The 16,839-nt window shown below is 48.5% G+C and overlaps 1 protein-coding gene and 1 pseudogene across 2 annotated transcripts in view; one reads left to right on the forward strand and one right to left on the reverse strand.

Annotated features, from left to right (window-relative positions):
- Nucleotides 1-6,213, forward strand: part of LOC147333479 (uncharacterized) — a 167,981-nt pseudogene extending 161,768 nt beyond the window's left edge. Inside the window, exon 2 of the transcript XR_015125451.1 lies at nucleotides 4,855-6,213. The product of XR_015125451.1 is annotated as an uncharacterized LOC147333479 (transcript). The remainder of the gene's footprint in view (nucleotides 1-4,854) is intronic.
- The window catches only part of LOC147333484 (alpha-2-macroglobulin-like), a 33,551-nt gene that overhangs the window by 1,429 nt on the left and 15,283 nt on the right, over nucleotides 1-16,839 (reverse strand). Inside the window, exons 19-30 of the mRNA XM_086266922.1 lie at nucleotides 16,329-16,554; nucleotides 15,942-16,068; nucleotides 15,261-15,382; nucleotides 15,124-15,175; nucleotides 14,817-14,900; nucleotides 11,945-12,121; nucleotides 11,619-11,694; nucleotides 10,258-10,414; nucleotides 9,607-9,681; nucleotides 1,072-1,234; nucleotides 814-1,001; nucleotides 96-308 (exon numbers count right to left, since the gene is read on the reverse strand). Coding sequence (XP_086123048.1) covers nucleotides 96-308; nucleotides 814-1,001; nucleotides 1,072-1,234; nucleotides 9,607-9,681; nucleotides 10,258-10,414; nucleotides 11,619-11,694; nucleotides 11,945-12,121; nucleotides 14,817-14,900; nucleotides 15,124-15,175; nucleotides 15,261-15,382; nucleotides 15,942-16,068; nucleotides 16,329-16,554 — 1,660 coding nt within the window. The remainder of the gene's footprint in view (nucleotides 1-95; nucleotides 309-813; nucleotides 1,002-1,071; nucleotides 1,235-9,606; nucleotides 9,682-10,257; nucleotides 10,415-11,618; nucleotides 11,695-11,944; nucleotides 12,122-14,816; nucleotides 14,901-15,123; nucleotides 15,176-15,260; nucleotides 15,383-15,941; nucleotides 16,069-16,328; nucleotides 16,555-16,839) is intronic.

Below are 16,839 nucleotides of genomic sequence, written 5' to 3' on the forward strand. Positions count from 1 at the left end.
GCTAATGCTCTCTGAAGTTGTATAAGGAAAAAGAAAAAGAAGAAACCCTTTCTCTGACATCAACCAGGAGCTTCTCACGTGATGCTGTCACTGACCTGCACTGAAGCACATGCAGTGCCCTTCACCTCCAGGCTGTATTTTCCTGACACGTCCTGCAGCGCCTCCTCCTGGTAGAGCAGTTTGTTGCCCTGATTTACATCAAACGTCAGCTGACTGCTGGGAGCCTGAACTGTCACTGTGCTCCAACCTTCAGCACTGAACACCAGAGTGGAGTAGAGAGCCAGAGCCTGAAGAGCCACCACCGTGTCCTACAGGATGGATTCATTGTGGTTAACACACACAGCATATAAGTCTCCGTATTTCATGGGCTTAAGTGGAATAGACATTAAGTTAAAACGGCCTGTGCCACTTTGAGACCCTCTCACAAAAGAGATCCTTAATCTCAAGTTTTCCAAAGTTCACTTCCTGGTTAAATAAACGTTAAACAGGTTAAAATATCTTTAACTGAGAATTATCAAAGTATAGAAATTACAGGTATAAACTCGCAGGTGATCTGTTATTTACAGGCTGTTACGTGTAGTTGGTGTACAGAAGTCTGAGGTAACATTGCTATTCTGTAAAAACAATGAATTTTTAGACAAAACTTAAATGTCATATTCTAACTAAAGAATAAAACTTCTCTGCCTGGCTAAAACAAATCTGTTTTACATATCTGATAGAAAACTGAAAGCTTCAGTATTATTTCTTTTGTCCCTGGTTTTGTCTAAGACTGTACTCAAAGATGAGCTTCATACTGTTCGGGTGGTGTCGTACCTGAGTGGAGGAGAAGCCTCCGTAATAGTTCTGCTGCCCAGTCAGCCACCTGATAATACCAGAGGCATATCCCAGATCCTCAGCAGTCGGGGAGGCGCTGAGTTTGGCCAACAGCACATAAGAACTGATCTCCACTGACAGGGAGGCTGATGTTTCTGCTGCTGTCTGAGACCAGTAGAGGAAACCTCCTACAAACACAATAACAGTCACAGTGATGCTAATAAAGCCTGAATGATGTCCTGCTAAAGGATAACTCACCTTCCCTCACTGCAACTGTGTCTAAGTGCTGCAGAAGGTGAGCTCGGGTCTCCACGTCTCCTGCCAGAGTGAACACATAGGCCAGCAGAGCTGTAGTGTAGGTGTTGCTCAGGTCACTGAGAGACTCCTTGAGACAAGCCAGGCTCTTGTTCATCACAGGATCCTTTAAAAGATCAAAACAAAGAACTTTAATGGACAAACAGAAACCTTCTTTCATTAAACCCAGTGTGAGAAGAATAGGAGGCAGAGTTCCTGATTCAGTCACTCAAAACATCAGCGTGATAATAGAAAACACAGCAATTAGAGGAAAGTACAGATCAAGCAAAGAGTGGAGCAATCTGCTAGTAGAATTTACAATATAAAGAACATATTGAAAAAACACTGTACAGGTTGGGTGGTGATACCAGTCCTTGCTGGTGAGAGTTCAGGTATGTGGATGACACCTGGGTGAAAATCAATTCTCAGGACGTTCCACAATTCACAGATCACATTAACTCGGTGGAACGACACATCAAATTCACCAGGGAGGATATGAAAAGTGTCAGGTTAGTCTTCTTAGACTGTGAGATTTCCATCAGTAATGGAGGACATTTAAAAGCTGATGTGTACCGTAAACCTAAGCTCCAGCCGATCCAGGAGAGAAGGACAACTGCTGCCTAAGTGAAAACCTGTAGTGATCCCGTATGTGTCAGGAGTATCAGAACAGCTGAGGCACATTTTTTTCTAAACACTGTGTCTCTGTGGCTTTTAAACCCCAAAACACGCTGCGCCAAAAATTGGTCCACCCCGACACAAACAGAGTAACATAGTGTACGGTGTTAAGTTCCAGAAGGATTGCCAGGATCTATACATCGGGGAAATCGAACAACCTCTGGCTAAGAGGATGGCACAACACAGAAGAGCCACCTCGTCAGGCCAGGACTCTGCAGTCTATTCACACCTACAGGCCAGTGGACACTCTTTCAATGATGAGGATGTAACATCCTGGACAGGGAGGAACGCTGGTTTGAGTGTAGGGTCAAGGAGGCCATTTACGTGAAAAAGGAAAGACCATCTCTGAATCGAGGAGGGGGCCTAAGGGTACATATTTTGCCATCTTACAATGCTGTGATTGCAGCCATTGCCCAACTCTCTGTGAATGGTACTGATGGCCATTGATCAGTGGTGCTTGATCAGTGGTCTTTGATCAATGGTCATGAGAATATGCATAATTACGATTAAGGAACTGACCTCCCAGCCCATTGTTCCTTCAGTGGGCTGGTTTCAGTCATTATGCAAATGTCCTGTTTATAAGATTGAAAGCTGCAGTCAGCTGAGACTGAAGAAGTCACTTGGATGAGTGACGAAACGTTTCTCCCACTGAAAACATCCAGATGAACAGAATCAACTTTTTGGGGTATATGTAATATATATATTAGATTGTATATTATATTGTTGGTTTATACACTTTTGTGTATGTATGTATATATGCATACCAGCTCGGACGTCGCCCGGATCAACTACTGGAACAAGAAGGCATTGGTGGGCAAGAGATGAAAATAGGGCGTTGTTGGAATGCTGCTATACAAGAAACCCTGGCAGAAGGGGTTACATGAATAGGATGAGGGACCTATGGAATACCCAGCACCCACACTGACAGCGAAACAACTAATAGCTCAGTGTTCCAACATTCGAAAGAAGGGTATTGCTCTCACAGCTAGAGATTGACGAGGTGCCACACAAATGCTACGGCAAGGGGGAGCCAGGACGACAGGTCAGGGGGGAGATGTCATCACCTCCACCCGAGATTTTTACCAAGCCCCAAGTGCTATAGTGCAAGAGGAAGTGACCTGAAAGATAGGATCATGGCAAAACTTGAAAACTGGATTCCCCGTAGCTGGTTACCAAGATGTGAAGATCTGCTAGATGATGTAAATGCGATACATACAGCCACGATTATCGAGACTAACAAGCTGATCTACAGTACAGCAGCAGTGATCAGAAAGATGCTTGGCTACAGGTTGAACAGCCACAAGAAGGAGACTAGAGGCTAAGATCAAGGAGGGAGGTTAGCCAACTATCGGAGCTGCAGAAAGGTGTGACAAAGACGGTGCCCAAGAAGAAGTATAGCAAGCTGTCCATGGAAACTGCCAAACAACGACTAACAGCCTTGGCCAGCACCTTGCCATACACTAGTATGGCTCACGTCTACTGGTGGAAGAAGCTGACTGCACTCCATGAGCGTCTGGCAGCATAAATTAACCAGCTGTTAGTTGACGAGAGACACCCAGAATGGCTAACTGTAGGGCGGACAGTCCTGAAGGGATCGGTCCCATCCAACTGGCCGGACAGTCTTGAAGGGATCGGTCCCATCGGTCCCATCCAACTACTGACCAATAACCTGCCTCAGTACCACATGGAAGCTCCTGTCAGGCATCATAGTGGCTAAGATGAATAGACACATGTTCCTGTGCCCCACTCATTGGCAAGAATACCAGAGGTGCAAAACACCAGCTACTTGTAACAATCAGCCGAGACTGCCTGGATTGATTACAAGAGGGTCTATGACTTAATGCCCCACAGCTGAATCCTGGAATGCCTAGACCTGTACAAGATCAACAGGACTTTAAGAGCCTTCATCACGAACTCAATGGGAATGTGGCGTATAACACTAGAGGCCAACTTCAAGCCCATAGCACAATCACCATCTATCAAGGAGATGCTCTGTCCCTACGGATACTGACTACAGAATGAAGCAGCTGTCAGCCATCTCCTGTATGTGGATGACATCAAGCTGTATGCCAAGAGTGAACGAGACATCGATTCACTGATCCACACCACCAGGATATACAGCAACGGCATTGGAATATCGTTCGGACTGGAGAAATGTAGTCGGATGACAACAAAGAGAGGAAAGGTAGGCGGAACTTAGGGAATCTAACTAAGGCAACATTGCAGACATAGAGGACATCTACAACTACTTGGAGATCCAACAGGCAAATGGAAACCACAAAGAGGCTGCTGGGAAAGCTGCTACCACCAAGTACCTGCAGAGGGTCAGGCAAATCCTGAAGAGTCAGCTGAATGTTAGAACAGGATCCGGCCTATCAAAACTTAAGCCCTGCCCGTCATCAGGTACCCTGCTGGGATAATAAGCTGGCAAAAGGAGGAGATAGAAGCCACTGACATCAAGACAAGAAAGTTCCTAACCATGCATGGAGGGTTTCACCCCGAGTCCAGCATGCTAAATGGAAGGAAGGAGGCCAGGGACTGGTGAGTGTCAGCACCACATTCCATGATGAAACAACGAATATCCACGAGTACGAGGAAGATGGCCCCAACTGACAGCGTGCTCAGTGAATACCTTAGGCAGCAGAAACTCAAGAAAGAGGAGGAAGGCGAGGAACCATCATGGAAGGACAGGCCCCTGCACAGTATGTTACCACCGGCAGATAGAGGAAGTAGATGATACCCAGAAATCCTACCAGTGGCTGGAAAAAGCTGGACTGAAATACAGCACAGAGGCACTAATCATAACAGCACAGCAACAAGCTCTGAGTACAAGATCCATAGAGGCTGGGGTCTATCACACCAGGCAAGACCCCAGGTGCAGGCTGTGTAAAGATGCTGGCTCAGCAGCTCAAACTCTACTCCTTTTTTTGTTGATGTGGCGGAGGCGTGGCCCCGGGCGCAGCTGCAGGGGAGGAGTGGAGCGGAAGGCTCAACGGGGCGGCGCCGCGAGGCTGGTAAGAACAGCTGATATTGTTTATGGACTAATGATGGTCTCCTCCGCTGTGTTTATAGTGAGACGAGGAGGAGCGGCCAAGGGAGATCAGCTGGGCTCGAGCTGTCAGACGGTGCGACTGAGTCAGCTGTCAAAATACAAATATATCAATAAACGTGGAAGTTGGCTATACCTGCCTGTGTGTGCGTGTGTCTGTGCTGGGTGTACTCTACAAGTGGTGCCGAAACCCGGGACAGTGCCGGTGGGGAAATGTCCGACCCACAGGCCACGCCACCCGCCCAGCCTCTGCAATTCTTGGCGCAGATGCTGGCGGAGATGGCGACGATGAGCCGGGATCAGGCGGCCGACCAGCGTGCCCACCTGGCCGCGCTGCGGGAGCAGACGGACCGACAGACGCAAGTTCTGGAACGGCTGGTCGGGGCCGCTGCCACGCCGAAGCCCTCGCCGCTGTCGGTGTCGGTGCCCCGGATGGGGGACGGGGACGACCCACAAGTTTTTTTGGAGACCTTCCGTGCCACGGCGGAGGCTTGCCAATGGCCGCGGGAGGAGTGGGCTCCGCGGCTGCTCCCCCTGCTGTCTGGGGAGGCACAAACAGCGGCCCTGAGTCTGCCTCCGGCGTCGAGGAGCAGCTTCCCGGACGTGAGCCGGGCGGTGGTGGACAGGCTGGGGCTCACCGCCGAAGACCATCGCCGGCGGTTCCGGGCCTGTCGGCTGGCTACAACGGACCGACCATTCGCCTGGGCCCGGCAGCTGCGCGATGCGGCGGTGCGCTGGCTGCAACCAGGAGCATCGGAGGGCGAGACGAAGCTGGTGGACAAGGTGGTGCTGGAGCAGTTCACGGAGGGATTGCCAGCGGAGACGGCGAGATGGGTCCGGTGCCACCGGCCCGCGAGCCTGGAGGTAGCGGTGACGCTAGCGGAAGACCACCTTGCCGCTGGAGCAGGGGAACCCGGGGACGCCGGACGGAGGCCGAACAAACAGGCCCCAGTGCCGGCCCCGAGACGCCGTGTGCCGGCACCAGGGCAGGCAGAGCGGCTGCCGGCGCTGAGCCCTACTAACCCTTTCGCGGCGTTGGTGCCGTCCAGGGCAGCCGAGCCAAGTGGAGCCGCCCCCGAGCCACGGAGAGCAGCACAGACGCCGGGGCCGGAGTGTTGGAAGTGCGGGCAGCCGGGGCACCTGAGGAGGGATTGTCCGCTTATGGAAGTGGGGCAGGTGTTTCATGTTGCTGGCACCCCCGCACCCTCCCCCGGTCCAGGAGGGACATACAGTATTCCGGTAAGGACTCGAGGGGGTATACGCCAGGCGTTGGTGGACACGGGCTGCACGCAGACCCTCGTACACCAAAGCTTGGTTCGCCCCGGGGCATTGCTGGAGGCAGAATGGGTGGAGGTGAGGTGTGTGCATGGTGACGTTCACAGGTATCCCATAGTGCCGCTGTTATTAAAGTATAAGGGCAAAATGCATAGAGTAACGGCGGCGGTTAGCCCGCGCCTGTCGCACCCCCTGATTCTGGGTACCAATTGGCCGGGGTTTCATCAGCTACTGGGGCAGTACGCGGGGGTGCGATCACGACCGGAAGCGGGGTGTAGCGTGTGCGCGGCATTCAGCGGTGACGCGGGGTCGTCCGACACCGACTCCGGGGGGGAGGAGCCGGCGGGTCCCTCACGGGACGTCCCGCCGGCCCCGGAAGTGTCCCCCATGGGTGATTTCCCACTGGAGCAGTCTCGTGACGGCACCCTACGCTCAGCCTTTGACCAAGTGATGGCTATTGATGGTCACGTGGTGCGCCCTGAGGCCGCGCAGACCTACCCGCGTTTCGTCTTATTAAACGACCGGTTATATCGAGTGAGTCGTGACACTCAGACTGAGGAAACACACACCCAGTTGTTGGTGCCGCAGGGCCGCCGGGAAACGCTTTTCCAGGCGGCCCACTATAACCCCATGGCAGGGCATATGGGCTACGAGAAAACTCTGGAGCGAATAACGGCCCGATTTTATTGGCCTGGCATCCGAGCGGATGTGCGCCGCTGGTGCGCGTCCTGCCCGGACTGCCAACTTGTTAACCAGCCGGCCATACCGAAGGCGCCGCTGCGCCCTCTCCCCCTCATTGAGGTCCCGTTTGAGCGCATCGGCATGGACCTCATCGGGCCGTTTCACCGGAGTGCACGCGGCTACCGCTTTGTGTTAGTCCTGGTGGATTACGCAACGCGGTACCCGGAAGCAGTTCCGCTGCGCACCATCTCTGCAAAGAGTGTGGCGCAGGCACTGTTTCAGGTCATCTCCCGAGTCGGAATCCCGAAAGAGATACTGACTGACCAGGGCACGTCGTTTATGTCTCGTACACTGCGGGAACTGTACGAATTACTGGGCATTAAATCTATTCGGACCAGCGTCTACCACCCTCAGACTGACGGGCTGGTGGAGCGGCTGAATAAGACTTTAAAGTCCATGATTCGGAAGTTCATTAACGAGGATGAACGCAATTGGGATCACTGGCTAGACCCTCTGTTATTCGCAGTGCGGGAGGTGCCCCAGGCCTCCACGGGATTTTCTCCCTTTGAACTGCTGTTCGGCAGGAGGCCACGTGGGGTGCTCGACCTGATTAAAGAAAGCTGGGAGGACGGTCCGAGCCCCGCCAAAAATGAGATTCAGTACGTGTTGGACCTGAGAGCAAAACTCCACACTTTGGGGAGGTTGTCACGGGAGAATTTGCTCCAGGCTCAGCAGCGTCAGCAACGCCTGTACGACAGAGGGGCTAGGCTCAGGCAATTCTCACCGGGAGATAAAGTGCTTGTGTTACTCCCTACTTCCAGCTCGAAGTTGCTCGCCAAGTGGCAAGGACCCTTTGTGGTCACACGGCGAGTCGGGGACATGGACTATGAGGTCGCTCGGTCGGACAGGGGAGGAGCCACGCAGATTTATCACCTCAATCTCCTCAAACTGTGGCGAGAGGTTGAAACCGCTTCTCTGGTGAGCTTGGTGAAGGAGAGAGATGAGTTGGGGCCGGAGGTGCCAAATTCTATCATTCCCGCCTCCCTCCCTTGTGATGACCATCTCACACAGGCCCAGAGAGCGGATGTTGTCACGTTGCAACAGCGTTTTGCGGACGTGTTCTCCCCCCTGCCCGGCCGGACGTCCCTCATCGAGCACCATTTCGTGACGCAGCCTGGCGTGACGGTGCGTTCACGGCCCTACAGGCTCCCGGAGCACAAGCGAAAAATCGTGCAGAGGGAATTGGCGGAAATGCTGAGGATGGGAGTAATAGAAGAGTCGCACAGCGCCTGGTGTAGCCCCATCGTTCTGGTGGCGAAGAAGGATGGGTCTATACGGTTCTGTGTCGACTATCGCAGGGTGAACGAAGTGTCACGCTTTGATGCCTACCCCATGCCTCGGGTCGACGAGCTCCTGGACCGGTTAGGCACGGCCCGCTTTTTCACGACACTGGACTTAACCAAGGGCTATTGGCAGATTCCCTTGTCTGCCGAGGCCAGGGAGAAAACGGCCTTCTCCACTCCGTACGGTTTGTACCAGTTCGTGACACTTCCGTTTGGCCTGTTCGGGGCCCCGGCCACTTTCCAGCGTCTCATGGACCGGGTACTGCGTCCGCACGCAGCGTATGCTGCCGCCTACCTGGATGACGTGATCATCCACAGCGACACCTGGGCGGAGCATGTGCTGCGGGTGGCCGCGGTCCTGGAGTCCCTGAGGGGGGCGGGGCTCACGGCCAATCCGAAGAAGTGCGCGGTTGGACGGAGGGAGGTGCAGTATCTGGGGTACCACCTGGGGGGCGGGCAGGTGCGTCCACAGGTGGAGAAGACGGCGGCTATCGCATCCTGCCCGCGCCCCAGGACGAAAAAGGAGGTGAGACGGTTCTTGGGGTTGGCGGGTTACTATCGTCGCTTTGTGCCGGGGTTTGCGCAGCTAACCAGCCCCCTGACCGATCTCACTCGAAAGGGTGCCCCGGATCTGGTCCAGTGGACGGGGCCGTGTCAGGCGGCGTTTGTGCAGGTGAAAAAGGCTCTCTGTGGGGAGCCGCTGCTTCACACTCCTAACTTTTCCCTCCCTTTTGTTCTGCAGACTGACGCCTCGGACAGAGGGCTGGGAGCCGTTTTGTCCCAGCAGGTGAGGGGGGCCGACCGCCCTGTCCTGTTCATCAGCCGGAAGCTGGCGGAGCGCGAGCGCCGGTACAGCACTGTGGAGAAGGAGTGCCTGGCCATCCGGTGGGCGGTCGGCTCCCTGCGCTATTACCTCCTGGGACGCTCATTCACCCTCTGTTCGGACCACGCCCCGCTGCAGTGGCTCCACCGCATGAAGGATGCCAACGCCCGGATCACCCGGTGGTATCTGGCGTTGCAGCCCTTTAAGTTCAAGGTGATCCATAGGCCGGGGGCGCAGATGGCAGTGGCCGATTTCCTCTCTCGCTCGCGGGGGGGGGGAGTTGGCTCGGCCGGACGGCTCCCCGGCCTCGAACGGGCGGTGGGGGTGTGTGGCGGAGGCGTGGCCCCGGGCGCAGCTGCAGGGGAGGTGTGGAGCGGAAGGCTCAACGGGGCGGCGCCGCGAGGCTGGTAAGAACAGCTGATATTGTTTATGGACTAATGATGGTCTCCTCCGCTGTGTTTATAGTGAGACGAGGAGGAGCGGCCAAGGGAGATCAGCTGGGCTCGAGCTGTCAGACGATGCGACTGAGTCAGCTGTCAAAATACAAATATATCAATAAACGTGGAAGTTGGCTATACCTGCCTGTGTGTGCGTGTGTCTGTGCTGGGTGTACTCTACAGTTGAATACCTTGATATTCTTTGACTCTACTCACATGTTGGGATGTATTCATTTCCAAGAAGGCAGCAGTAACGTACGCACTGAGAGTCACTTCATCAGATACACCACCCTGTCAACAGAAGACATCATAGACACTTTATCATCAGTGCACCAACATTCAGGGATATGAAGTCATGAAAATGATTTTCAGCTGCATGTGGTTTTAGTATCATCAATGTCTTCATGCATGTTCAAACATCCAGCTAAAGAGATGAACAGGAAGTTGATTTTGTTCATCTGGACATTGTATTTCCAGTGAGATGGATGTTTCTTCACCTCGGGTTTCCAACCTTATAAACAGTTTGTGTAGTCATCTAGTAATCAGAAGGTTGGTGGTTTGATTCCCCGCTGCTCCAGCCTGCATGCCAAATATTTGTGGGCAAGATACTAATCCCAAGTTGGTCTCTAGTGCATACTTTGTATTTTGTATAAATATGTGTGAATGCTACAAAGAAAGCAGTGCTGGTGTGAATGGAACAAGATGTATGGAAATAATTTCTTAAATAAAATAATAGAATATACTGATGTGAGCTATTACAGTATGTAGTACAGTGTTTTGCATGTATGCATGACATTATTAATAAAATTTGTTAAATCCACACTGGAGGCTGTTTCCACAGTCTAACAGCGAAGAACTGCAGGTTACCTTCATTCCGTTGTTGAAGAGTTTCCCAGACTTTTCAAAACAGCCATTTTCTTGTTGTTTATGTTGCAGCCAGGTCTTAGACTCTTCGATCTTTCTGGGATCAATAAAGATGAAAGACTGAGCTTTGGCAAAACTTCTTACCACAAACGCAGTCAGCCTGACAGAAAGAAAACAACACTTACACGTCTTACAACGATGGAAATGTTTGGCTGTGAGGTCACATTAAGAGAAAGAAATACTGATCATTATGAAAATAAAGTTGAAATTTCAAGATTAAATTTGAAAATGTATTTTGAGACAAAAGCAGAAATGTGGATATCACAGTTATTTCAGGACAAACTGCCACGGTTGCTTTACCCTCTGAATTAGTGAAATCGTACTTCAGACTCAGTTTTAGTAACAAGGAAGGAACTGATAATAATGGATTGGATTTATATAGCGCTTTTCAAGGCACCCAAAGCGCTTTAATATACCACTATTCATTCACTCTCACACACTGGTGGAAGCAGCTACAGTTGTAGCCACAGCTGCCCTGGGGCAGACTGACAGAAGCCAGGCTGCCATATCGCGCCATCGGCCCCTCTGGCCAACACCAGTAGGGTTAAGTGTCTTGCCCAGGGACACAACGACCAGGACAGAGAGCCCAGGGATTGAACCGGCGACCTTCCGTTTACAGATGCGATTCCCAACCCCCTGAGCCACGGTCGCCCATGTCACTTGTAGCAATAAAAACAGTGTGGCAGTAAGTATAAGTACACTGAAAAGCAGAAAGTGGTGCAGAAAGCTGCATGTGGTTAGATTTGTATAAAAGGAAATGGCTGCTAATGTACAGATGCAAGGATACCGATGGTTCCACGCTCGTGGAATAAAGAGGATCTATGCTGTATCACAAGACCACTGATTTATTTCACTACATCTACTCAAGGCATTTTATACAGGGTATAGCAATCGTTTGAAGCAACAACTGTAATCATTTCAACTGTTTTCTTAGATTTGAATTTGACTTTTTTCACAAAACAGTATTAAGACTTTATTATTGAAATAGTATTTAGACTTTTTCTTAAAGTAAAATAACTTTAAGCTTTAAAATTCGACTTTATTCTAATAATGATCAATAACATTTTTATGTGGCTCTAATGCTCCTTCCTACCTACTAAATTACACAGTATTAACCAAAAGGTATTGTTAATGTTGGCTTAGTCAAAGGATTAAATGGATAATTATTTTAAGTATTAGAGGTAGACATGTTTATGTTATTAATGGGTAGTAAAACTTGAAGAAACGTCTTCTGTTTGGTGGGACATTTAAAAACCAGTGTAACCTCTCTGGTTTGTGACATGTTTGATCAGTGATGTTCTCACCAAGTGTTTCCTGGTCCTGTTCCAAATGTGGTGTAAGCACCGTCAGCACTTTTGTAGTTGAGCTGTCTTTGGTATCCTGTAACAACAGGGACACCATGATCGAGACATTGTTGCTATGGTGATGATTGGACTCCATTTGTTTATGGATCTGCATGTGTACATCAAGATTTGGGAAATTCAATGACTCTTGCTGACAGATGAGGAAAATGACGCATTTGACCAAAAGCTGTGGCTAATGTTCTGCCTCCTGTCGGCTTGTTTCTTGAACCGTGTGTGTTGAAGTGATTCAAATGATTTCCTTCTTAGAGGAAACAATAAAAACTTGCCACTGGTGAGGAAGTTAGTAGCTTTTTCCATGATGGCTGCGGTGAGCTGCTGTGTGCCTTTCAGGTAGTGGAGGATGTAGATGTTGGGGGCCAGGAGAGCCATGTTCTGCTCCCCACATCCATACGGCATCTGCAGCAATCCATCCAGGTTCTTCAGAGCCCGGCCGAGGATGTCACCTGATCAAAAACACTGATTCACTAAAACTAACAAAACTAGTGTAAAACAACTTTGTATTATTGGGCAGAGATAACCTGAATACTTCAATGTGCAATTTTAAATGATGATTTCATTTAGTGAGCGAAAAAACATCCAAACTGAAAATCGTAGATTGACTGTGATTAACCAAATATTTCTGGGAAGACTGAGTTTCATTTCACCAACCAGACCCAGGCCTGATTAAGGCCAGACCTGCTGGATCAAGAAATCACTCAAGTACAATCTGTTTGATAAAAGGGAAGCAGGCTAAAAGACGTCCAGAAGAAACACGTCGTTGCCATGACCAAAAGAAATTCAAAAATAGGCGAGAAGTCTTGAGATCTATCAGTTTGGACAGGGTTAAAAAACAATTTCTACAGCTTTGGAGCGCCAGTGCACCATGTTGGAACCCATTATCCACCAACTGAGAAAACTAGAAAAGATGTGGCCGAAATTACCCCATCGCACATCGACGACTCACCGAAAAAGTCAAGCGAATCCCAACAACACCCAGAACTGAAGGCCTTGCCTTCCTCTGTAAAGGTCAGAGTTTACGATTCAACAATACAAAGGAGACGGGGCAAAAACAGCATTCATGGACAAAACCACTGCTGACCAAGAAGAACACAAAAGCTTATCTCACATTAGCTAAAAAACATCTCCATGCTCCACAAGATATTTGGGAGAATATTTTATGGACTGAAGAGAAAACGTTTTGAGTTTTGTTGCATTTGGCTTAAAAGTGACGCATCATTTCATAGAAAGAACATCATACCAACTGTGTGATGCTCTGGGGCTGTGTGGCGTAGCTTTGTCTGCGGCTCAGCTGCAGGGGAGGGGTGGGGCATTGGGTTCAGGTGGTTAGTGACGGAGGAGTCTGGTTAAGGCAGCTGGTGCCCAGTGTTAAATCATGCCTCTGCTGTTTCAGTAGCTCGCCATGACCTGGAGGGAAGAACTCTCTACCAGGAGAATGTCCAGCTATCAGTTTGTGCCTTAAATCTAAAACTTGGGCATTTAACCTTCTGGGGTCAGGGTATAATTGGCCGTTTTTGACTACTTTTGATTTTACCTCTATATCTCACCTTTAAAAACTGTTTATCTTGCCTTGTTTGGTATCGTTACTTTCAGCACAACTTCAAATATCTGAAATTTCAGTTATTTTTTCACTATACCATACTATACTATACTATATTAGCACAACTGATTTAAATTCAGACAATAAATTCAAAATCCGAGTAGAAAAAAGTTATATTTTTTACTGTAAAACCCACAAACATGTTTAACAAATTATTTTCATAACTTGAAATGCAAATAGAAATTGTACATTTCTAAAAATTATGCACAAGTTTTGCAAACAACAAAGTTATATGGTACTATTTACCTAAAAATGCAGCCCAGGCCTCAGGCGTTTTTTACATAACCATTTAAATCTATTTACAGAACAATCAGGTGTACTGCATCAAATAAGAAGGCACACAAATGATTTGTGTTCAGTATAAGACAGAGGAGAACAGCACAGGCCTAAACCAGGTCTGACAGCAGGAGGAGCATCAGTCCAGTTTTCCATGTGGGAACAGCGTTTACACTGGAATCTGCCTTTGACGGCGTTTTTGGAGCAAATGTGACATTCAGCAGTATAACTGACACACAATACAACACAATAACTACACAACACACTAACTACAGCCTCCAAACACGCTAAACGTCACTAATGTGTGACATATGAAAACTCGCTCTCTCTCTCTTTTGCTCGCTTTCCGTCACTACTAAAAATGCCGTTCTCCCTAAATAACCAAGCGTCACATGTTGCCATATCATTTTTTGATTGGCTGACATGGTAAACTCTAACACCAATAGGGAAGGGGTGTTTTTTATTTTTATTTTTTCACGCGCAAGCGGAGAGTGTTTGCTAGCGCTGTCTGTAGAAAACGTCGTTTTTACCGTTCTTCCTGCTGTATACGCCGCTGTTTTGTTCAGAAAAAAACTTTATGTGTATTTTTTATCATAACTCTGGTTTTACGTGGTCCATCGACACAATTCAAGAACTGGTATATAGTCTGAAGTCCGTTACTTTCGACCAACAAAACAACCTGAAGAGCCGGTTGGGAGCTGAAAGTCCTGGCTCTTTTTAATGCGCCGAGCCGAAAGAGCCGTTTCTCCAACAAGAGAAAGAAATCCCCTCACTATCTTGTAGCTGTGTTGTCTTAAATTGGTCATGTGATTTTGACGTGTCGGCGCATACGTCGACCCCAGAGGGTTAAGATGGAAAATGATCCAGGACACCAGAAAGTGGTCGAGTCAAAATCTGGACTTAAATCCTACTGACATGATTCTGCATGACCAGAACGATTGCGCTGGAAAACCCTCTGGTGTGACTGGGCCAAAACTCAGCGTTTCAAACACACTTATGACTAAAGCTAGACTGCAGTTCTTCCTGCACAGAATGGCACAAACAGCCTTTTTGGGGTCCATTTCTTTTTCACACAAGGCCAGGAAGACGTGGGTCTATCTATAAATGAAATCATCTTTTAAAAGCTGAATACGGTTTTTACTTTTACTTGAACATGACGTCTCTTTTATTTTCTGTTGTTTTCGTAATTTGCCTTTTTAACAAAGCTTTAACCTGCCATATTTTATTTGGCTGAATCAAAATTGAGATGAAATGATGAGGTTTACCCAGGACTGATACAGAAGTGCGGGCAGATCCTTCTATCACATTCTCAGGCAGCTGTATCTCTGCTTCCTCCGTCAGCGGGCTTCCTGTGTACAGACACAACAAACGTCCAATCAGGAAGTCACGACTACAACAGTTACTGTCCAAAGTCACCAGGTGGCCTGATCTTCAGCACATATCGTTACATTTTGTGAAAGTAAAAGATGAAAATTTGGCACATTTTATGTACACAGTGCACTCCACTGCTAACTTTGAGCATTTAGGTCATTTCTTTATTTAAACTTTGTAACTGATGGACATCACACTGACCTTTTGGACAAAGAAGCCAGTTGTACGTCTTTGTCGTCTCACTTCCCTCAGCCTGAGGAAAAGTATCTTTAAAATGAGTAACAATTTAAATTTTATGAGTAAAAATGTTTTTCTCGTCTCGTATTTATGACACTGACCTTCACTATGAGAGATTTGGTGACCACGTCGATGCGACCTCTGTCTGGTACGCTCACAACCTCATTATCGCATGACACATGGGACGCTACGGCCTCAGCAGACACAGTCACATTCACAGCCCCTAAAAGCAGCAGCACAGGTCACCTTCTTCGTCTCTCCATTAAAATAAAGGTTGCTGAGGTTATTTTACAGATTTTGTAGAAACTAGAAGGAAATGTGTTGGGACAAAAGGAGGCGGTTAACTGTGATCACACTAGATCTAAATCTAGATTTAATGTTGGTTCTAAGTCGAAGGTAAGATCAATTACAATTGGAAATTTTACTGCATCAGGCATGAAAAACATGAGCTGAAAAAAAAAACAGTCCAAAATGATGTCAGGGTTGCTGCTGAGTCCTGCTGGAGGCCAAAGTACTGCAAATCATAAGATCCATTTAAGATTAAGAAGAAATCATTTGCATGGCAATGCAACTGCAAACAGTCTGTTCTAATGATACTGTGCAAGGGAAGCATGCATAATGAATTGAAAGGAAGGTTTCAAAATGACTTGTAATTGGCTAAGACAGCTGCATTAGGTAAAGCATGAGGATGGAGGCAGCTGCTGCCCTCAGGCTGGAGGTATAGACGTTCTGCCCCACTCCCTACAACCCCCACGTGTGGAGGACCAAAGCCTGATCCTCACCTAAGGCTGTTGGGATCATGGTCCACCTGAGGGTCTTGCGCTCGTTGGCACACAAACAGGATGTGTACAGATCACCAGAGAGAGGCGTGAGGGTGTAATCTGAGGACGGCCCAGGAGTGACAGTAACCTGTACAAGGAACAGAGACATGGCTACATTTAAACCTGAGTTCAAATGTGAACACACCTACAGGTGAGCTTGCAGGTGTTGGTGAGCAGGGGCCCTTCAAGAACGGCCTGCATCCTGCATGGTTATATTGCCAAAGAAAAGATATTTTCTATTGTATTTTAATAACTATGATATAAATTTTGCTTAGAAAGTCATGTTTTCAGTATGGCTTTCCTTGGCTATGAACAGACATGTATCTAAACACTTTAATCATTCATTACCATGATGCAGCTGGTCAGGTAGTTAAAGACAGTCGCCCTCAGTTCAAAGTGCTCCCCCCGGATGATGGAGTAGGGCATGGTGAGTTCAAGGAAGAAAGGTTGGAAGACTTTCATTTCTTTACGAGGAGCCAAACCAAAACCCTGAGAGGACAAACAGAAAGCCTCCGTCTCCCAGGTGGTGATGGTGTCTGGGACAGTCAGGGACACGCCCCTTTTTCCATCGTCTCTGAAGCAGCAGATACACACAAACATATTCTGTAACACAATCAAACATGTTTTTATGTCTGTAAATTACTTGTATAACACTGGAATTCCCAGCTTCTACCGTTCTACCTTTAAAAGCCGGAGAGCAGTCAAGTCAAGAAGGCTTCTACCTGAGACCCCCGCGGAGTCATCATTTTGCGTTTCTACCTTTAAAAGCCGGAGAGCAGTCAAATGCTGGAAGTGGAAGCTAAATTGGCTAGTCATTCATATGTATATTGGGTCGTTACCTAGGAATTCTGGAGGGAGG

Source organism: Aulonocara sp. 'chitande type north' Nkhata Bay, linkage group LG3 (genome assembly GCF_057382095.1).
Source record: "Aulonocara sp. 'chitande type north' Nkhata Bay isolate Kocher_YH1m ecotype deep benthic linkage group LG3, A_spYH_male_GT1.1, whole genome shotgun sequence".
In the NCBI taxonomy this organism is placed as follows: Eukaryota; Metazoa; Chordata; class Actinopteri; order Cichliformes; family Cichlidae; genus Aulonocara; species Aulonocara sp. 'chitande type north' Nkhata Bay.